The sequence below is a fragment of the Diorhabda sublineata genome, chromosome Y, assembly GCF_026230105.1.
Source record: "Diorhabda sublineata isolate icDioSubl1.1 chromosome Y, icDioSubl1.1, whole genome shotgun sequence".
In the NCBI taxonomy this organism is placed as follows: Eukaryota; Metazoa; Arthropoda; class Insecta; order Coleoptera; family Chrysomelidae; genus Diorhabda; species Diorhabda sublineata.
The window spans coordinates 608,817-633,330 of NC_079486.1; the positions used below are offsets into that span (position 1 = coordinate 608,817).

General features: G+C 32.4%; 1 protein-coding gene across 1 annotated transcript; it reads left to right on the forward strand.

The window, feature by feature from the left end:
* The first annotated feature begins 1,537 nt into the window (after nucleotides 1–1,537).
* Nucleotides 1,538–2,212, forward strand: LOC130451976 (craniofacial development protein 2-like). Its single transcript, XM_056791332.1, has one exon. The coding sequence runs from the start codon at nucleotides 1,538–1,540 to the stop codon at nucleotides 2,210–2,212; it is 675 nt and encodes a 224-aa protein (XP_056647310.1).
* The last annotated feature ends 22,302 nt before the right edge of the window (nucleotides 2,213–24,514 follow it).

Genomic DNA, 24,514 nt, shown 5'->3' on the forward strand with positions numbered 1-24,514 from the left:
TGTGAGTTTTTCCAAAAATAAATACAATAAACGGCTATAAAAACTTGTTTGGATTGTCTTCCTCAAGTTGTTTGATCTTTAATTGACTTGTTTCACGATAAAAAATATTATTAAGGAGCTTTTTATATTTTTTTCTGAGAATTGTGATCAAATAAATCGTGCGCAAAAGGATTAACAAAAAACAAACTGGATTTTGAATTTATAAAACTGTTCGTGCAATAACGAAAATTCCAAAAGATAATTTGACCATACTTTCGTCCTTTTTTTTATTTGGCTTAACTTTTTTTACTTTTTTATTTACTTAATGGGTCTTTCTCGCGCATTTTCAGATTGTGGTTTAACGAAATGGGTCATGTGGATATTTTTTTCATTGCAATTTCAACTAAACAATATCTCAGTTCTACCATAAGATTACTTAGTTTAGGAGTATTTGTTAATGTTGTCGATTTAGCTAGACATTTGTCTTAAGAGACTTCTGTTTCAATTAGAAATCAAAATTTGTTTATACAAACTTCATTTTTCCAAAAATAAGATGAGATTCATCTTTAGAAACTTTGTTTTTCAAAAAGCAAACCAAAATTTGACTTCGGGAATTGCCATTTCGATAAGAAACAAAATTCGTCTTTGGAAACTTTGTTTTTCGAAAACAAAAAAAATATTGTCACTAGAGGCTTTCTTTTGCAATTAGAAACCAAATTTTGTTTGTAGAAACTTTATTTTTCAAAACAAACCAAAATTGGTCTTCAGAAACTTTGTTTTTCAAAAATAAACCGACATTTGGTTTTCATAACTGTCGTATTCGAAAAAACAAACGAAATTTGTTTTGTTTTTTTCCAAAAATAAATTGTCAGTTATCATAAAAAAATGTTGGTGGATTTCTAGGAACCAGAAATAAGTGGACTTAGGGAGAGATACATAACATATAAGAAAAATAACTCTGCCAGTATGGCCGTTGGGCGGATTGAGTAGCTCAACGACCATGCTGCCGGTCCCAAGCCCGGATAAAAGAGGAGGGTTGTAAGGCAAGGCTAGCTACCTACCCCATGTAAAACAGCCATTTGCTCAGAGAACGAAGAAAGTAGCCTCGGATAGGACTGATAAAACTTATAACGACCCGGCAAAGTTAAGGAAAAAACGATTTTGGAAGCGACAACAATTGCGAATAGCCACCTGGAATGTTACATCAATTGCTAACAAAGACTAAGAAACCATAATAGAGCTTAAGAAACATAAAATAGACATATGTGCCTTGTCTGAGACGAAAAAGAAATGAGCTGGCAACTTTAGAATCGCGGAGTATACATTGATATATAATGGGAAACCAAAAGATAAAAGAGCAGCATCGGGAGTAGGCCTATTAGTGCAGGAGAAATACGACAAAAACATAATAGACATAAAGTATATAAGCTACAGACTGCTACAATCAACGTTTAAATTTACAGAAACAACCAAAACCCATATATTAAGCGTGTATGCTCCTGATACGAGTAAAAGTCAAGAAGAAACAGACTCATTCTATGATGAACTGCAGATCACCATGGATAAGATACCGAAGCAAGACGAAATTATGATACTGGAGGATTTTAATGGAAGGATTGGTAACGAGGTTATTAGTGAAATTAAGAATCGGTTTAACGAAGAAACACTCAACAGCAATGGAGAACAACTCATACAATTCTGTGCACATAATGAACTACGCATTAACAACACGTTTTATCCCCATAAACAACAGCACAAGTATACGTTCGAGAACACAAGAGGACATAAATCGATTATAGACTACATTATTATAAACAGAAATATTCATCCCTCAAAAATATTAGATGTCAGAACATTAACCTCAGTAAACACAGGGACCAACCACCATATGGTGCTAACCATAATGCGGAACTGCGTACAAAGGAAAACCCAGAACAAACCGAAAGTGACAGAAAAGCTGAACATAGAAAGCCTTAGCGATGATACCACAAAATACCTCTACCAGCAGAGACTAAGGAAGGCAATAAATGAAAACAAGATCTTGAAAGATGATACCGTAGAACTAGCATGGAAAAGATTAAGTACTAATATAAGGACAGCTGCAGAAGAAGCATTAGGCAAACGAAAGGTGAACACGGAAAGCCCAACACGAAACCATGGTTCACACACGAAATCAAATCACTTGCGGAAGAAAAAAGGAAAGCATATCTTCAATATAGAAGTCAAACAATAACATATGCTGATTATAAAGTCGTGAGGAATAGGACAAATATGGAAATACAAACGATTAAGAGACAATTCTGGGAGAAATACTCATCAGACATGGAAAACGACTTATATGGGGGACAAAAAAAGATCTGGAATATGATAAGGAACATCAAAAGACCAATCAATGAATACATCCACACGAAAACAATAACGTTAAAAGAATGGGAAAGGTATTTCCATGAACTCTACGGTGACATAATAAGAAGCCAATCCACAGAACAGAAACAAGAAAATATATCTGAGGAAGGAGAAGACATCCAACAACAATTAATATCAAAAGACAAAATTGAAGCAACAATGCGCAAGATGAAAAATAGGAAATCACCAGGGCTGGATAACGTTAATAACGAGCTTCTTAAATATGGTGGCAATGAATTAATACACCAATGCATGTCATGTTCAACAAGATATACGACCAGAGAAAAGTACCAGGGGAATGGAAAGTTAGCATAACGATCCCCGTCTTTAAAAAAGGGGAAAAGAAAGATCCAAATAATTATAGAGGGATCAACCTCCTAAGCACGACTTCAAAATTACTAACAAAAATTATTGCAGAAGAAATCTCAAGTAGCGGCATGAGCGAAGAACAACAGGGATTTAGAAAAAATAGATCAACCATAGACGCTATATTCATCTTCAGACAGATTGCCGAAAAGGCCATAGAGTACAATAAAACCGCGTTTATGTGCTTCACAGACTTAACAAAAGCATTTGACAGAGTGAGATTACATGACGTCATTGAGCTACTAAGAAAACGAGGCGTAAACCAAAGGACAATAGACATCATTCGGGACATGAACAACGGAAATAGCACATATGTAAGAGTAAACAGTAAACAGTAAAATGCCAGTATCAACAGGGATCAGACAAGGAGATAGTCTCAGCCCAATACTCTTCAACATTATAATGGACGAAATTATAAAAGAAGTCAAAACGGCAGGCAGAGGATACAGAATGGTAAAATATGAGTTTAAGATAGTTTGCTACGCTGATGACGCGCTTGTGATATCTGAAGATGAGGATAATCTGCAAAAACTGCTACTCAGATTTGAAACAGTTGCAGGAGAATTCAATATGATCATATCGAAACAAAAGACACAATCCTTGACAATAGCGAGAGAACCAAGAAGATGCAAACTGGAAATCTATAATAAAAGTGTAGAACAGGTTATGTCTTTTAAATATTTAGGGGTTAATATCACGAGCAATAGGAACTTGAAACAAGAAGTCAAAACGCAAAGAACAGCAGCATCTAAGATATCAGGATTCCTTCGAACCGTGATATGGAGGAATAAATTTTTAAGTATCGAAAGCAAAACACGGATATATAAAACTTGTGTCAGATCAGTAATGACATACGCCATAGAAACGAGGGCGGAGTCTGCAACTACTAAACGGATTCTTAGAACAACCGAGATGAAGACATTACGCTCAATCACAGGGAAAACACTAAGAGACAGAATAAGGAGCAATGAAATCAGAAGAATGTGTGACGTTCCGGATATAGTGAGATGGGTCAGAACTAGAAGAAGAGCATGGAGAGATCATGTCAATAGAATGAACAACGATCGACTGGCGAAAATCGCAAAGGAAGAGAGACCCAATACAAGTAGACCGCCTGGAAGACCACCAAAGCGCTGGTATGAGAGCTGGTCCTCGCAGTGAGAACTTAGGCTGCCTCTTTGAAAACACAAGACACAGTCTTAAAATAAGAAGAAGAAGAAGAAAAATAAGATCCAAGATTATTTTATATATCAAACAATATATGTGAACGTCCATTTTCAAAATAAAATAATTTCGACTATCAAACCAACAATAGATTGTATTCAACGATTTAATTTAATGAACAGTTACAACAAAACTTCTCTGTAACACAGTTTATAGAGAAGATGAGGAGGTTCACCTTTTGTTTTCCATTTCCAACTTTTTTCCCTCCACGCTTTTATTTATTTGAGAGGATGGATTGATAAAAAAGTATACAACGTAAAGTTTTACACTCCGTTAGAACTTCATGTACGTCCTGGAAAAAAAAGAGACATAAAATATCCCCCAAAATAAAATACGTTGCGAAAAATATTCTGAATAAAAAATTTCACAACGAGGTCGTATTAGAGAAATTTTCAGTACCTAGCCTGACCTAGACATGTCTACTCCTTATATTTTAAGCCACTTTTCTGGACATTCGAATTTCATTGTGTAATGAAACGCTTTGGCATATCTTGACAAACGATTACCACTCGAATAATTGTTCATAATCGATTTTTAGCCAATTACGTTTCTCAATTCGTAAAACTGAATGAATTATTATGTTAATTCATTACATACTGTTTATACGAAATGTACAAGTTTATTTTGTTATACAGCGTACTACAAGGGATTTATTTATAAAAAGCAGTGGCTATATAACCAAACAGACTAAATACATTGTTTACGCCGATATAGATTGACGCGCGTTTCGATAACCAAGTTATATCATCTTCAGAAACTGAAGATAAACTGTTTATTCTAAGAGCATTTAGGCCCTCGAAACCTCCCGCATAGATATCTGATTTTTCAAAAGCTTTACCTGACTTTTGTATATGTTTATTTAATTTCTTATTTTTTAGACCTTTTAATATGTTCATACTTCTAAATTTTCTTGATTTTTGGAGTCTGTTATTTTAAAAAACGTCAAATTTTTTTAGTATTTCAAAATTAAATTGAAATAATGTCGTAAAAATAAACAAAAATCATACTATATATGTAGTTAGTAGTAAAAATTTTATAAAAGGACGTCTAAGAACGTACAAAAATATACAAAAACAAAAATAAAAGTAACGTGTAAGTCTTACGTTACACAAAGTCAAAGAAAAATATTTAACAGTGTAAAATTTATTTTAAAAAATGGTAGTTTCGTTGTTGTTGACTTCCAACCCAAAATTCATCACCCTCTATATGTTGAAAACGATAAAAAAATCAAAAACAATTGCTCATAATTTCGAAAACGTCAATTTTTTATCAGTATTTCAAAAATTAAATTGAAATAATGTCGAAAAATAGACGAACATCAAACTAAATATGTAGTTAGTAATAAAAATTTAATAAAAGAACGTCTATAACATACAAAAACATAAATAAAAGTAACGAGTAAGTCTTTCTTTAAACAAAGTCAAAGAAAAATATTTAACAGTGTAAAATTTATTTTAAAAAATGGTCGTTTCGTTGTTGTTGAGTTCCAACCTAAATTTCATCACCCTGTATACGTTGAAAAAGTTAAAAAAATCAGTAACAATGGCTCATAATGGATAGAACAAATTTTTAGAAAAATATAGAAAACCAAACACGTTTATCGGTTAAATAATCACTCCCCGATTCACATCAATTTGCTTTTTTTATGGTGCACGCGCGGTTTTTGTATTTATTTTCTATGACACTTTTCCAATTAGAGTTGATTGGTTCGTGTTTATGTATCCATCTTTTCATAGCGAGAGGAATAAATATGCATTTTGATTAATTAAAAATGTAATAAAAAAACTGGTATACATTTTATCACAAAAAAACATCCAAAAACAATAATGTATGTAATGTATAAAACATGGAAATTCGTAATAAAAGTTGCAGACGGTGGTAGAATGAAGCTGTTAAAGTAACAGCGATGTTCAGAAACTATAATTTTGTATAATGTTCAAAAAAACAACAACAACAATATATATATATATATATATATATATATATATATATATATATATATATTTAAATAAATTTATTCATACAATTTAACAAATTAAAGTTATTTATTTGAAAAAATGATTATTAATAATAACAGTATGAGCTCTAATAGTAACTATTTAAACATCTAAATTTTCGGAATCATTGTCTGGTTTTTCTACACGATTAGAAGTATCGACAGCTTCTTCATCGAAAGCTAATTCTAGTTGAGGTATTGTCGTATCTTCGTTATCGTTTTCAATAATAGTACCCAGTTTGAGATCTTCTTGTTTATAACTAGAAGGTTTGCTTAACATGATAGATACATTCAAATCTTCAACGCTTCTTTCAACTGGACTCACGAATCTAACGGTTTTCTTCGATTTAGTTATTATCGGTTTATCGATGTCGGTCAACGTAGCATTCACCGTTTGATTCTTCTTTATAGATATTTTAAGACTTTTTCTACGTAAAGAATGTCTTGGTGGTACACGAGTTAATTTCTCCAAGAGTACTATGGGGAATGTACATTCCGTTTGCGTGGAAGTATAGTTAATTGTTCTTCTTAATATATTCATGTTCATTATTATAGTAAACGATTCAGTGATTATGACAGGTGTCAAAACAGATCTGTTAATTTTGATAAATAAACTGTCAATTATTATTGTAGAACTAGATATTAGAATGTGGGTTTTGTTACGTAAAAAGCAAACACAAATTTCGATTAAATTTTAAGTTTATGTGAAAAAAATGTGGAAATAAAAGTTATAGATCTTTTAATTTTTAACAACTTTGTCATTTAACTTTTTTCTATAAGACTTCTATAAGACTGTCAGAAATCGAGATAAACCGTTTTTCATCGAACTATTATTTTTTGTTCCAAAAATTATCAACCAAGATTTATGTACTGATGAATTGTAAACTTTTAATACGAGGACGGTTCGAATATAAGGTAATAACCTTCGCTGGTTACATATTTTTGGGATTTCTTCAGAAGGTTTTTGATCCTTGGACAACTCGGATAAACTCCTCCATCAAGCTTCAACTTCTTCATGAGCTCTTAAGAGTAGATTCGGAGAGACGTTTGGAGTTTTGTCAAATCTTCATGAGGAATTATGATGAAAATCGAATGTGGAATTATCTTAGATTGTTTTTGATATAATCATTCAGACAAGAATCCTGAGAAAAAAATCGTAGATGAACTTGAGATTTTTAGTTGGAATTCAACTAGTTTTGTTGGTGTTTATTGGAAACTTTTTGGTGTGAAAACTTTCTAATTGCCGTGGTTAAGAGACGCCGCGTTTGGGGTAAAACTTAGGTAAATAGTCAGACCGAAAATTACGAAGTTTAGAGAACGAAGTATGTTTTCACGGCAATAACAATTGTCTACAACATCATACCATAATCTAAAATGTTCAATATTTAGTTATATCTTTTCACTTTTTACCGTTCTGTAAAAGAAAAAAAATTCTATTCTGTAGGATTAATTTATAGAAGTTTTTATGTAATTCCAATATCAAAAAAACATGTTTGTTTAGACCGTTCCATATATGTATGCAAATCAAATTAGTTTTTCACATAAAATCACTATTTTATTTTCATTTTTCTTTAATATGTATGCAAATCAAATTATTTTTTCATATAAAAACACAGTCAACTACTTTATTTTCATTTTTCTTTAATATCGTAGAAGTTTATTTCAATTTTTTTTTGAAAATAATTTTTAATATTTATTTATTTATTATGTATTTAATTAGATCAGTTCCACGGACGTTTTTCTATAAAACGAGGTTATCAAAAAGGATGATCTAACGAGATAACATTTGCTATAATTCAGATCCTACTAAAACTTCTATCCTCTACTCTAATTATTATTTTCCTATCAAAATCTATCAACGTCTCCAACAACAAACAACACAATCATTTATTATTTGTTTGTTATCAACTAATACGTCGTTTTAGATCCAAATTTTAATATAGTTTATGGAAAATGTTTCCACCTTAAGAACTAACCGTTTCTTCTCAAAATAGGTGATTATTAATGAACATTTTTCTTCTGCAAGTGAAAATTTACATCTTGTACTATAATCATTTAATTCCACTTAGAAAAACGATTGTTTAACCTTCCATTAGGCGCGCGGATATTTCTAACGTATTTAGTCGCGTTGTATCTAGCAGATACATATATCAAATAAATTTTTTTTTGCTATTATTATTTTTAATATAATAATACAGCAAATTTTATATGAATACTTCTCTTCTCCACTTTCAATTTAACATTTTTGCAAGTAAAAAAAATAATTATTTTATATGTAAAATGTGTAAAATTTTAATTAGGTTATCGCCAGAACTAGAATTAAAGTTACATTATTTATTCAATATATTTGGAGTAATCACCCTCTTCAATTTATTATAACATTTATTACAAATCATATTTGTATGGAGTTTTATACATAAACGAATTCCACATTTTTTACAACAATATGCAGACACTGACGTTTTCTTATTTTCTACATAACCTCAATATCAGTGACATTATTATAACATTCCTCTTATTTGTTATAAAAGAGACTCACTCTTGGAAGCACTTAAAGTTTCAGATGAGTGTGATAATTCAATTTAGGAAAATTTAGATGAAGCGGATCTTTCAGACTGATGTAACATACAGAATATGCATGTAATATGCATATTGATGAGTATGATTTACACAAGCTAAATGCTTTTAAGAGGTTGACAATATCTAATACTAATGAATCACCTCTTCTCAAATAGTAATTACAAAGCCAGATCGATAAGTCCATCACTTTTTGAATTTCCCACTTGCCAATTGAAACGGCAACACTGCACATGTCAATATACAGTGTTTTTTTTATTACTTTATTTATACACCAAAAAGTTATTTAAACAACTTTTTTTATAAACATTAAATATATTGATTAAATCTGAATTAACTATCTGTAAAAAAACGGTAAAGGTAAACGTATCAATAGTTTTGGAGCTCAACAAGATTTGAAATTTTTATAAAAAAATTCATGTATATCTTTATATTATTTCACTCACCTGAAATTTTAAGTGTTTCTGAAAGTATGAATAACTCTTGTAACCAACAAGAAAAATGTTCTTATAATGTCAATGGTATTAAAGTTCCAACAAAATTAGAAACTTTGCAGAAAATCTCAGCAATTCTGATTTTGATGCAGTGATGAAGGCCAAGAAAAAATATGAGTATTCTGAAAAATAGAGTGGTTCTTCAAAGAAAATCTCTCTTCAAATTAAATTCGAAATCTGTGAAAAAATAGGTTTTACGGAAATGATTGATAAATTTGCCACTCAGAAAGCCAGAAAGATTATTTTATAATTAGGTAATTATAATGATTAGGTACCTAGTCTGTAAACTGTTGAACAACTGATTGATGTACTTTTCGTTGAGTATTGATTTGGTACTTTTTCATGCAAAGGTGATAATATTGTTTGTTTTTTATTTTGATAAAGACACCTAGAAGATACTTGATGCTTTATCTATATTCTATGGAGGTGTCAGATACCACCAGGAAGCGTATAGAACAGAATAAGAGGATCTGTAGATATCCCACATAAAGATTGGGTTCCTCAGTATGTATTTACATTAGTTATCTCGAAATCCGGAATGCCACCATCCGGACTCCGAGAGTCCGTGGAGGATTTCAATACATTTATATAGCTTGTAGACTTTTATTACTTTTTTTTGGGGGGGGGGAGAAATCCATTTATTTTTATTAGCATATTTATACTCCGCAATCCGATTCAAACAGTGTCTAATTGAATCTGACACCGCTCAGACGTATAAAAAAGAAGAATATTTCAAGGTTATAACAAGTATGTTGGATACAAATAATCAATTGTAAAAAACAAAATGTTTTTTTGGGGTTATTTTAGTTAAATTTGACATTAACGCGTTCGTATGTCAAATATTGATATAAATTGAAAACCGATATGTCTAGGTTGAAAAAAGAGAAGCGTTGCTTTTGCGTTGCAATTAAACCGGGTCCTTTGAGTTATAAACGCAAAATTATGGAAAATTTGAGAAATGATACACCCGCTACGGATAGTAATACCGATTGTAGTACCGTCCCAACGAGTTCGAGCGCTCGAGATAATTCCAAACCAACACCCGAAGCTACCAAAGAAGAAAACATCAAACATCGAAGAATGAAAAGATTTGAAATGCAATCGGACGGTGTTATTACATCTATTAATTGCGATATGTAAGATAATGAATTTTCTTATAAAAAAGACAATGTTAAGGATAAAACTAAGAATAGCGAAAGAGTTTTGTTAATTGAAGCACAAAATGTAAATATTCACAATCATTATTATACTATTTCTTAAACTATTATGATTATTTGTATTTACTACCAACTCCGGAGTTTCTTTTCAAGCCATTTTCAAGGTAAGTTCATCCTCAAACTTAAGCTTATTTACCAATACTTCCCATTTGTACCTATCCATAGTTATTAACCCTTAGTTTCTCATCACTTTTCTTTCCGAATCAATCTTCTCACCATCTAATATCTTTGGATCATTATTCTCGATCATCAAACTTTTATTCTCATTCTCTTTTTTCATTGTTCCTTACATAAATGTAACATAAACTTTTGACTTTAAACAGCCCCCCAAAAAAAATTCACAGCAATTAAATTTGGCTACATAACCTATTTCGTATTTTCCAAAATTTCAAAAAAACAGACTAAAAAAATATTTTTCGTATGGATGTTTGGTACAATGACCTCAATTTGTAGAAAAATCTGCGTGACTTTGAGCCGTAAGGGATTTTAAATTATTATAACTGTGGTAACGAGGGAAACTATTAGCTTTTGTATGCACAACTCTGCGCGCGATTTCCCAGGTTGTTGTGTCTGAAATATACGTGACCACAAAACTGAACTCTTAGTATTTAAAGCCTCATGATATTTCTGACAATTCCGGTATTAAGTTTAATCAAAGATTTTATCGGATGAAGAATAAAAATTAATTAAATTTTGAATTTTGGACTGGTATTCGTTTAAACGTAATAGCATCCCAAAAGCCGTTGGGTTATAAAACGACGACGCGCAGTCATTACCATTTTTAAATTACCCAATCAAAAAGAAGAATTAAATAATTGACGTTCCTTGAACAGAAAGGATTTTTCAAATTTCAAAAATGTTCATTTGTGGATTATTTAAACCTACGAACTTTTGATTTGAGGTTAACTCAATAATCAAATCACCGCGCGTTGTTCAACACGATACATTTTGATAATGAATTCGAGCTTATGACGTTATTAATTTTTATTTTTGTTAATGACAGTTGAGCTTTTGGACTGTGCAATTTATCTCGAAATAATGCTTGAAATTAATTAGAGAGAATCCAAAAAAGCTGATATCAGATCTCATCCTTCCAGAAAGTTTTCTCAAACACAGCTTCGTTTACCATGTGAGTTTTTCCAAAAATAAATACAATAAACGGCTATAAAAACTTGTTGTTTGGATTGTCTACCTCAAGTTGCCTAATCTATAATTAACTTGTTTCATGATAACAAATATTATTAAGGAGCTTTTATATTTTTTCTGGGAATTGTGATCAAATAACTTATAAATCGTGCGAAAAAGAATTAAATAAAAAACAAACTGGGTTTTGAATTTATAAAACAACTTGTCCAAGTAAACTTCGAAATATTTAATTTTCAGAATCAGTTGATTATTCAAAAGTATGAATAAACAACAACATTACACAAAAAATAAATTCCTTGGAGTTACTAAATCGAATAAAGTTACAATTGATTTTTTAAAAATTAGTCAGAGAAAACTTTGTAAGTAAATAAGTGAAGTTTCCGTTTGTTGATATATTATTGGAATAGATTTTACATTTTACGAATAGCAATTGTCAAATCGTTAAGCAAACAAAGCGGGTATTTCAATTCGCTAAAGCTTCGTAACAGAAATTTAACATTTCATAATAACTCTTGCGAATATTTTGTTCATCCCCAAAGAATATCGAGTTTGTGTGTAGTTTTGCCCTTTTCTCCAAGGATAAATTCGAAAGAGAATTTTCTCCTGTTTCAATACGAAATTACTTGTAATGCAAATTCAGTTTTATTATAAAATTTCGTTTCTATTCGTCCAAGGTCAAAGTAAACCAAAGTTTCAAACAAAGGAACTTAGGAATTCATTATAATGATAGGAACGGAATTGGTATCTAGTTAGAAAACTTACTTATGTTTAAGTTTTATACGTGAAGATTAGGTGAATATAGTTTAAGTAATGAAGTAAATTTTAACTAAAAATGTATATATTTTTTAAATTTTGATTCTTATATTTATATACAATTATTTTTAAATTTTTCTACACCTTTAACTAAGTAATTTGATATTGCATGTCGTATACTTTCATCTGATTTTGCCATCATAATCATCATCTCATTGATGTTAGAGTTTTGAACTTAATATACTTATACGTATTGTGTATTTAAAAATACTCACGTACACACCACAATGTTTTATGTTGATGAATATGATTTAAACAAGCTAAATGCTTTTAAGGTAATGGTAAGTATTTGAATATCTTTTTTAATAACAAGTATAAGCACTACACCAATACTGGAAGTAGTTTACAAATCATTTATTTTTAGGTAAAGGAGCGTGATTTCTTATTTACCAAAATGGGCTCTAATAAAAAAGAATTGTATGTACTCTAACATATTTACTAATTTCGCTATAGTAGCTTGATCTGAACTGGGCCTGGAAATTTGTAGTGTAACGTCTGTGAATGTCAAGTTACAAAAAAAGAATTAGATTATTGAAGTAGCAACAAGAGAACCGCATCTACCCGGCTTTGAAGATTTTTGCAGTGATTCTATCATTTAGGAAATATTTTTGGAAATTTGATAAAACAATCCCCAGCAACACATTTTTTTTAAATATTTCCCTGTATATAATGATTGATATAATAGGAGCGTTTGGATAGATTCACATGGGGACCTTTAGTAGTTTTGGAGTACCTACCTTATGGAATTGCAAGATAAAGATCATTCAAATGAACTGTTGTATTTCTGCACAATAAATAAATGATAGAAAAGATCCTCGTATTGTTCTGACACATCTTACTTGTTTTATTCATATTTCTGAGGTAAGAAAATAAAATATTGAGTAATTTTTGATTGGTTTGATTTAAAGAGACTCCACCCCAATTGTGAAGAATAAGTAACTTGTAGTTTACAATGAATTGATGAAGAATGTTACCAGTGAGTTGATATTCATTATTTTCATTACTAAAGTGGAGTTTATTACTTCATTCTATCATAATCCTTCTTTTTTTGTGTTTAAAACTTATCGGATTGATTCCTTAACATATATAGCTGCCATAAAAACTCCCGATCTCTTTTTTTATATTGCTGTCTTGCTGTACTATTATGACAAAAACTTTTTATTAATTACTGATATCCAACCCAATTTTACTTAGAAAATTTTTGAATTGCTAAACAAGATATTTTCTAAAACAACTCATTTCTTCAATAATTCATTTTATTTTCTTCAATTTTCCTGATTTTCATGTCTCTTCTTATTTTAACTTATGCAAGAAGTTATAACTTCATAACTTTCTCAGTATGTAATGTATCTTAAATATTCATATTATTACAACAATTCATGTGTTTAAAAAAAAGTAAAGGTGATAGGAAGCTTTTGTTTTTTTTTTTAAACATCGCTAGAGTGTAGATTTTCTAACGATATATAATTTGTTTCGATATCTTTTTCTTAACCAGAGTTGTAATTGGACCATTTCGACGAAATTCCAAGTTGTATGATTTGCGAAATTTATCAGTGCAAAGGTGGAAACAATGTAACGGCTTTTTGTGATGGTTATTGAGCAGCTAGTTTTTTTTCATTCTCGCTCAACCATAATACCTATGAAAGTTAAATTGGCAACCCAAATTTTAAGTACAACAGATGTTCTTTATTTATCGAGAACAGATATTAATACATATTTCCATAATGCAGGTGCTACAATTGCATTTCTTCTAATTTTAATTGATTTATTATTCTTAAATCTCGTGATAGATTGGCAAAATAAATATTTTAAAAACCACTTAGCTCAACAACAAAATATTTAATTGCATCAATTTATTATTTTCAAAACTACCTTAAATCACATATTTCGAAATATTTGTAGTAATGTGAAGAGCCATGATGAGGAAAATGATGCTGAAAAGAAGTAAGAATGCTTATAGTTTGCAACGTAAATGAGCATGATTTCTTTCTGGACTTGAATGGTACAATCATACATAAATTCGAATTGTTTAAGTGAAGAAGAATTGGAAAATGGAGCCGTAGATACCTTCAAATGGTTGATAGGATTGCATAGTGACAAATTGGGAAGTGTTAAATAAGCATTAAGAAAACGAATGACAATATCAATACTGACAATTCCAAATCAGATAATACTTCGAATGGCTAATGAAGATGATAATAGAAAACAAAAGGGGTAAAGTGATGATTATTGCATAAAATACGTGAGAACAATTTGTGTGCTGCATTTACTACCACTACCACCACACTCACTATTACACTGTATGACTCTTGTTTCGATGTTCTCTAGTTTCTATGTGTTTTGTATAAAACAAAAGATATTACCGCGTATAATTTGATTTCATATGGTGAGTTGATTGAATTAGTAACTCACTAAAGGCATTGAAAAAATATGGAATTTGATCCATTTGGTCGAAAGATACTAAAAACTACAGGAAAAGGTGATTCATAAGATATCAACTGTTTTTGGTATTTGTAATAACTGCAAATCATCAATTGATTATTTCTTGAAGAAAATACTAGCTAACAAAAGTCAGACTGAATTAGAACAATTTTCAAATTCAGTGGTAAATTCAATAATTACTCATTTTGTACTGGATATTGTGAACAATTTAAAATTTGTGTATCTCTTAGATAAACCCCAACAAATTGGTATTGTGTGTCGCATAACCCTAAAGTGATGAAAATGTTATTTCCGAGTAGATAACCTCAAATATTTGAGAATCCCAAAGTGGAGGGTCATTGTCGTCCCCGATTTGAACTATACGACGATGTATTGATAAGTTGGTAGCCTAGACCAGTTCCATGCATAAACAAAATATTGCTTTACCATAGCAACGAACAATAACTTATTAAAAATGTCAGTGTTAAGTTTTACGTCAAAAACATGAACCAGAATTACGCAATAAATTGAAAGAAAAAATATGTCCACCAAAATTGTAAAAATCGAAAAATTGGAGTATCGAGCCATCATCAAGTAGCTGTATTTAGAAGCGTTAAGAGGTGAGCAGATTTACGAGGCAAATTTTCCATTGAAGATGATGACCGATCGGGAAGGCCAGCTCCTGTGTCAGTCGTCGAAAATATCGATACAGTTTATGACATGATTTTATCAGACTGTTGAATTGGACTTAAACCCACTGTTACTACGGATGAGACGGGTACATTTCTACAATCCAGAAACAAAGCAACAATAGATGGAATGGCGACACTCTGGTTTTCCCAGACCTAAGAAATTTCGTGTCCAAAAATGAGCTAGAAAAGTTTTTGCTCCAGTTTTTTGAGATTACCATGGTGTAATCATGATTGATTTTTTTAATAAGGGTAGAACAATAACTGGACTAATACTATTCTACGTTACTGACCACTCAACTGAAAAAAAGTTCAATAGGTCGTAAATTTTCTCCCAACGAGGAGGTAATAAAAGCTGTGGAGGTCTGGTTGCGCAATAAAACATTTTGACATTGAAATTTTGTTTGGTTGTATAGTAGGCTAAGAATTTTTCAATATATCCTCGTATCACCACATAATTGCATAACGCAATAAATAACTAAAAGAATTTCTTGGTTGTCCAGGGGTACTTTTCTGCTTAAAACGCCGGTTAGAAAGAAAACACTTTTATTACAGAATTTGTGCTTCGCCGTAGGATGGAGTAGAGCGATAATCTCGACCTACAATCGGCCATCAGGCTCAGAATCCGCCTCGGATTCGTCTCTTTCATAGCTGACCCATGGATTTATATATTCAGCGCATGTTGTCGTTCGATTGGGTCCCTCGTGATCTTCGATTTTAACAATTTCGTGAGGATCAAAAAATTTTCTCTTCAATTTTGGATCAGTTGTATATACTTCAAAGGGTGTGGTACTTATGCTTCGCTGATAGGTGGTATTCGAGGCAGTGTGTACTTTGTTAACGTATTTGTACCACTTTCCTGGCTCTTCCAAACTGAGTTTTGTTAAGACTGGTATAAGGGTCCTATTTACCCTTTCCACTTCTCCATTACCTCGTGGGATTTCACAAGTTGTTAACACATGTTTAATATTTTCTTCTCGACAATATGATTCGAATTTTTCAGAACGGAACGCAGATCCTCTGTCAGATATTATCCTTGACGGGCTTCCCAATATTTTACACTAAGACACCAAATCACTTCTTTCGTCGTGCTTGATTATGTTGATTTTAGGATGAAGCATTCCTTCTTTCTATCCTACAGGACGAGGTGATATATTTTACGCTATTTTTCAAAACAACATGTCACTTCTTTCGTCGTGGTTTATTTTGTTGGGTAAAGCCACACAAATTTGGAAAAGTCATCAACTACCACAGAAATGTGCTGATAATTTTTTTTGTTGATTTCATTGGTCCTAATTGGTCGACGTGATACGTCTCTAGCGGACCTTCTAGCTTTTGTATAGGATGAAGCATTCATTCTTTCTTTCCTTCTTTTTTATTCTATAATATAAGGTATACCTACCGTTATTTTTAATCGTTTCTATTTTGTCTTTTAGTCTTGGTATGTAAAATTCCTTGTTTACTACTTCTGTTTTTTTCTTTCAAAAATATCGTATCTCGTGGGCTTTTATTATTATTTTTTAAGTCTGCATGTTCTTTGGAATGACAAGTAATTTAAACCATTATCGTATTTATACAATATATCATGCTCCAAATAAAAATCTTCATACTCTTCTGTAGTCAAAATCCTTTTTATCGCAATCTGTGTACCTCGTCTATACTCAATTTCATACTGTTCTGGCATCAGGGCCCATCGTGTAACTCCTGTTGTAAGGTCCCTTTTTTCCATGGTTTTTATGAAGGCATTACATTCTGTAACTATTTTAAATTTCGTTCCTAGCAGGTAGATTCTGAATTTCTTCACACTTTTAATAATGGCGAGTACTTCGAGCTCATAGCTTGTATACTTCATCTCTGCAGGGGTCGTCTTTCTACTCATGTAGTATATCGGGTGAAGCTTCGAATCGTCACTAGATCGCTGCTAAAAGAATGCTCAAGAATGCGCAATAACCATGTATAGTTGTATATTCCATATTCTGCAGCTGTCTTTAATAAAAGTTTCAGTCTTTCTATCCCCTCTTCTTCGTTCGCACTCAAGATGATAACATCGTCCATGTGGTATATAACGTACATTCTAGCAGTCAACTCCCTGACTACTACACATTCCAAATGGACATTCCATAAACTCGTACTAATCAATCGGCGTTACAAAAGAAAAATATTTTGTGCTGCTTGCTTCAACAGGTACATGATTAAATCCATTTTCCAAATCAAGGTTGCTGAATATCCTTGCTCCCTGTAAGCTGTCTAGTGCATCTTCAACGAAGGGAAGTGGAAATCTATCGCGTATTATATTTTTGTTTAAATTGCGATAATCGAAACCAATTCTGGTTCGGCCATTCTTTTTTCTCACTAGTACAATAGGACTAGCGAAATCCGAACAACTCGGTTTGATTATTCCATCTTTTAACCATTCCCCATTCCTCTATCTGTCTATCTACTTCTTCTTTTTCGTGTGCCGATAGTCTTCTTGGTCGCTGATGAATCGGTTCTTCGCTATTCAGTACAATTTTCACCACAATATTCGTTGTCTTCTCTTTGAATGGTTGGTAGTTTTCTATTAATTTCTTCCTCCCTATTGAACCACGGAAAAGCACGTAGAGCCTAACGAGTTCTCCTCGGTTCGCAATCATTAGAAAAACAAATGTAAAACTTTTATAACTTTGAGTTTTTCATGCTTAATGTTGTGAACAATTCTACTTACAGAACTTAACGATGTCATTTGAAATTTGAAAAAAAATAGAAGAAAATAACTCTTTGTCTTTCGTTTATTAAAAATTAATACTGTACCTTTCTACTCAGAAAACAAATATACTATATAAAAAAATATCTCGTTTTTACAGCGAAGGAAAAACCAAATTTCCCTAAAAAATGTCAGTAACAATCAATATTCACCTTAGCTACAGAAAATATTTTGTAATTCAGGTAAACTAATTGAATTTCGATAATTATAGTTTGTACAAATGTATTCTGCTCTTTTGTTTTAAATAAGTATTGTTAGAATGTATCTAAAAAAAATTTGCAGTCCTTCGCCACTGATCACTAGTTCGTGGACTTCGAATAATAAAAGGAAAAATACTTCTCACATCAGGCTTCCTCCAATTGCAATCAACCAGAATATAAGGATACAGAAAAAAATAAAAAAGTAGCAGAATGAATAATAAATGAAATTAGTGATTCTAGAACTACTGAGAATATTGACAATACTCCATCTATTAGTATAACAACAAATAATATGAGTAGTTCAATTGATTCTTCGCCAAATTGGACATTGATCGCTGATTCTTCACAATTGCAACCAGATTTTGTGAAATTAGGATAAAACAATTGAATTATCTATGGAAACTCTAGTTCGAAATACACTTTGATTAGATAAATAATGTTCGCCAAAAGCTCTGGGATTAGAATGTGCTATGACTTTGTTCAATAACCGTCGATCAGATCCGGGTATTTAAATTTCCATAGATAGTGAATATTAATATCATTATATTTGTAATTTGGATTGTAAATAAAGTGAATTTGACTCATATTTTGGATTGATTGATGTCTTATACCTTGTTATTTTCAAGCTAAAACTATTTAGATGATGTATCTGTTTGCCATTGAATAGGAGAATTTTTTAGAAAATGGGAAAGTTTTGAAATTAAGAAAATTTACCTCACACACAGACGCTAAGTATCCATAGGTTTCTACAAGATTTTTGCCAACAAAAACCGTTTTGCAGATTGCACCTCAATTAAGCTTATTCCAATTATTAAATGGTGGTTTCATGTTGTGTCCAAAACGTATTATATAGAAGATGAAATTATAGATGCAACTGGGAGTTGTTTCGGCCAAGGAAATTTCACAGTATATCTAGCTTCAGAATTCGCGCTGAAGTAAATCGAGTGGAATAATTAAGAAAGTCCAAACCAGAATTTCCAAGATTTAACCTCTTGCAGTATACAGCAACTGTCCATATCTCTGATTGAATTGAGCCAGGTAAATAAAGTTCAAAGACACTGTGTGAAACAAGGTGTATAGAAATGCTCGAAGCCGTGTTGACCTTAATGAAACAGCTTTCCTGCACTTTATTCTATCGTAAGAGTTTTCATTCAGTGTCTTAGTTCTATCTGTCTGGTAAAAATTAAAAATCAAGTACTAGTCTCCCGATTTTTCCAGATTGATTATCACATTTTCCCAGTCGAAATTTCGTCAATATACTATCACTCTTCTATTATGATAAATATTAATTTTAGAAAATACAAGTATAATACAACAACCAAATTTTTTGTAATTATTTAGTAATTATTCACCAACTGCTGTTTCTATTCTTTTCAAGATACGTAACAATATTCTACCCTTATTGTGGCGGAAAAAAATGTTGAGAATCTTTGATTTGTGCATCGAAATTACGCGAAAAAAATTGCTATTTTCAAGTTGTTTTATTGAAAAATAAATAAAATTGATTAGCTTGGACATAGGAAAAATTATCGGCTTGACAGATGAATGAATTTAATCATATTTATGGAATTTTTGTGCCAAATGGAATTGGGCATCAAATTGACGGAAAGGGGCATAAACATTTATGACGCTTTAAGACGATATAATTGAATTTTTTTTGGAAATCTAAGGAAAAGGCATGAAAATGAATAAATTTGGCATAAATATTGATTTGCAACTCCGCCTAGGGTGGTTGATGGGTGGATTGAGTAGGCCATTGACTATCAGCCGCTCCCAAGCCCGGATAAAGGAGGAGGGTTAAGGGGTGAGGCCAGTAACTTGCCCCTCGTAAAAAGATAAAACAGTCACAGAACTGTCACGTTAGCCTCGGAAACTGGACGGAGCATTGACGACGACACGGCACGAAAACGGAAAAAACGAGTATGGAAAGAAAACATAGTAAGACTCGGAAGTTGGAACATTACATCATGGAGCAACAAAGACTATGAGGTGGTCGTAGAAATAGAGAAAAACAAAATAGATTTCTGCGCACTTTCAGAGACCAAGAAGAAAGGCAATGGCAGTCACAGGTACCAAAACTACATACTGCTTTATAGTGGAGTCGACAAGAACTTGCGAGCACGGGGAGGAGTAGGGTTACTAGTGAATAAAAAATTTGAAAAAGATATTAAGGAAGTACAGTATATAAGTCATAGCATCATACAGATAACAGTAGAGCTGGCCGACGAATGTACACACCTACTAAGTATATATGCACCTGATGTAAGCAAACCGAAAGAAGAAAGGGAAGCTTTTTTTGATGCCTTGCAAGCTATACCCAGTATAGACAAAGTGTTTATTATGGGCGACTTCAACTCAAGAATTGGGAACACAGTTATCCCAGGAATCATGCATAGTTTCAACGAAGGAGCAGTGAATGATAACGGAGATATATTGATAGATGTATGCGCCCTCAACGAATTACTTATCAACAACACATATTTTGATCATAAGGAACAACAAAAGTACACCTTCGCTAACACGAAAAGCCAAAAATCAACTATTGACTACATAATTACAAACAGGAAAGTCCACCCCTCCCAGATACTTGACGTACGGGTATTAACATCGGCACCCAACACGGTTTAGTATTGTGTAAATACCGCGTATCCCACATAATAAAGAAAAGAAAAACATCCAACTACGTATCGAAATTTAATATAGAGTCGCTTAAGGATGAAAGCATTAAATACCTCTATCAAAACAGACTCCGCGAAAAAATTGTCCAAAACCCTATAAAAGAAACCGACAACGTAGAAGCCGCCTGGGAGAAACTAAAGAATAACATAAAGAACAGCGCAAAGGAATCCCTAGGAGAAAGAACAATAGACACGAATAGAATACAGAATAAACCCTGGTTCACTCTAGAAATTAAGGAACTGGCAAATGAAAAAAAGGAAGGGTACATAAAATACATTACCAATAGAACACAGGAAGAATACGAAGCCTATAAAAGAGTGAGGAATAGAACAACCAACACAATAAAAGAACTGAAAAAAACATACTGGGAAAATTTCTCAGTGGAAATGGAACATGATTTGTCCGGAGGCCAGAAAAAAATATGGAACATGATACGAAAAAGGAAGAAACCAATCAACGAGGAGGTAGTGATAAATGATATAAATCAGGAAACATGGGCAGCACATTTTGAGATCCTATATGAAAACAACGGAAGCAAGGACGAAGAAGTCGCAAACCCGCCCTCCCCAAACGAACAGGAAGAAACCATCACATTAGAAGAAGTACAAACAACCATAAAGAAACTAAAGAATAGAAAATCACCAGGTACAGACAATATCCCAAATGAACTACTGAAGAACGGGGGCCCAGAAATCGAAAAAGAATTAATAAAACTGTACAATAAAATAGAAAGAACTGGAGTAATACCCGAAGAATGGAGAACTAGTATAACTATACCTATATACAAGAAAGGTTTAAAATCAGATCCGAAGAATTACAGAGGCATAACGCTACTTAGTAGTGTGTTAAAGTTATTTACCAAGATACTTGCAAATAAGATAACTGCTAAGGTAGGCATCTCAGAAGAGCAACAAGGCTTCCGCCTAAACAGATCCACTATAGACGCAATATTTATATTACGCCAGTTGATAGAGAAATCTATAGAATACAATAAACCCATGTACACATGTTTCGTAGATCTAAAGCAAGCATTCGATAGAGTAAAACTCAACGATGTAATCCACCGACTAAACCAAAAAGGCGTCAAGAAGCATTATACAAATCTAGTAAGGCAACTTAACATAAACACCAAAACAAGAATAAAAACAGACTGTGGGCTAACAAGAGAACTCAAAGTCTCATCCGGCATAAGACAGGGAGATAGCCTCAGCCCATGCCTTTTCAACGTAATAATGGACCAAATAATTGAGAGCGAAAGACGATCTACAACGCCTCCTTCATAAATTTAACCTGACGGCACAGATACTTAACATGCAAATCTCATGCGAGAAAACACAAAGCATGGTAATATCCAAAGACCCAATAAGATGCAAGTTGGTAGTAAATGAGCGCATTATAGAGCAAGTAATGAATTTCAACTACTTAGGCGTAGAAACAACGAGCAGTAGAAACATAACGGACGAGGTAGATAAGCAGATCAAGAAAGCAGCTAGAATATCGGGATATTTACGGGACATTATATGGAGAAAGAAATATTAGAGCATAGAAAGTAAGACGCGAATCTACAAGACCTGTATCAGACCCATACTAACCTATGCCGCAGAAACAAGGGCAGACACAACACAAACAAAGAGAAAAATGACAACAGCAGAGATGAAGATATTACGAACAATAAAGGGTACCACACTCCACGATAGAATACCCAACACAGATACCTTAAGAGAACTGGGAGTACAAGATGTCGTTAGATGGGTAAGAACAAGACGCCGACAATGGAGAGACCATGTAGAACGAATGGCTCCAGAACGGATTGCCAAATGGGCCAAAACACAGAAACCAGACACAAGACGCCCAATCGGTAGGCCCCCAAAACGCTGGTACGATAGCTGGACATCGGCGTCACAAGAGGGCAGATGACAGACCTGACAGGACCTCGTCCTACTACAAGAAGAAGAAGAAGATAATGATTTGCATAAAACTAATGAAAAAATAGGATTTTTCAACAAACTTTATTGAGAAAATTAAGAAATTGTTATCAAAAATTAGAACGGTAATTTGCATTCCGACAGAAAATTCCTTTAAAAATCACGGCATCGCCATTCATAAGTATCTTTCTGCTATTCTCCTTATACTTCGTCCACGTTCTCTTTTTTATCCTCCTCTACTCCTTGCTTCTCTTCTTCTTCTTCTTGTTCTTCGTAGTCTTCGTTTGATTGTGACAGTGACAAATTGACAAGTATAAAAGAAACATTAAGAAAACAAATGGCAATACCAATACTGACAACTCCACATCAGATAATACTTCGAATGGCTAATGAAAATGCTTATAGAAAACAAAATTGTTAAAGTGAATCGAATAATAGAGGTAAATATTTAAATACAATAAATATATGTAAAAACTTATGGTATACATGTTGATTGGTTGACTGTACAAAGAATCGACACCGAGGACATACACACAGCTGCCCAAAATTTGTTAAATGAACATATCACGAAAGTAAAAGAAGATAAGAGAATACTTACATCGAGAAATCCAAGACATGTACTACTACTTTTACCACACTTACTATTACACTGTCTGACGCCTGTTTCGATGTTCTCCGTTAGTCTCTATTGTTTTGTACAAAACAAAAAAATATTACGAGTATAATTTGATTTAAGATCGTCAGTTGATTGAATTAGTAAACTCACTAAAGGCATTGAACAAAATATGTAATTTGATCCATTTGGACTATTTCTTGAAAGAAAGACTATCATTACTCAGACTGAATTAGAACAACTTCCAAATTCAGTGGTAAGCTCAATAATTACTCATCTTGTACTGGATACTGTGGACAATTTAAATTTTGGTATCTCTTAAATGAATCGAGTAGATAAACTCAAATATTTGAGATCCCTTAAATCCTTTTCCGCTGTAACTCCTTCATTATCTCGAAGTCGAACAACATTACTAAATAATTAAACCATACGATAGGATTGGGAGGTATAAAAAGATTTTCATAGGTGGTGGGATGATAAAAAAATGTTTTTAAGAATTTAAATTTTAAAAATCTGTCCCCACTTTCATGAATAAATTCAAGGCATTTTTTTTGTAAATTAGTTTTTCCTTGTCCTTGCAAAATGAAGTACCCAATAGGTCCCTTGCTTCGGGTAATTCATCAGTATTCATGTTTGTTTCCGATTTTTGTTTTTTATTGGAACCTCAATATCAGTCACATTATTAGAACATTTTTATTATTTGTTATAAGAGAGACTCACTCTTGAAAGCACTTAAAGTTTCAGATGAGTGTAATAGTTCAATTTAGGAAAATTTAGATGAAACGGATCTTTCAGACTGATGTAAAATACAGAATATGCATTTAATATGCATATTGGTGAGTATGATTTACACAAGATAAATGCTTTTAAGAGGTTGACAATATCTAATACTAATGAATCACCTCTTCTCAAATAGTAATTACAAAGCTAGATCGGTAAGTCCATCACTTTTTGAATTTCCCACTTGCCAACTGAAACGACAACACTGCACATGTCAATATGCAGTGTTTTTTATTAATATATTTA

Coding starts and splice junctions, on each gene's coding strand:
- LOC130451976 (XM_056791332.1), top strand. CDS start 1,538: ATGGATAAGATACCGAAGCAAGACGAAATTATGATACTGGAGGATTTT.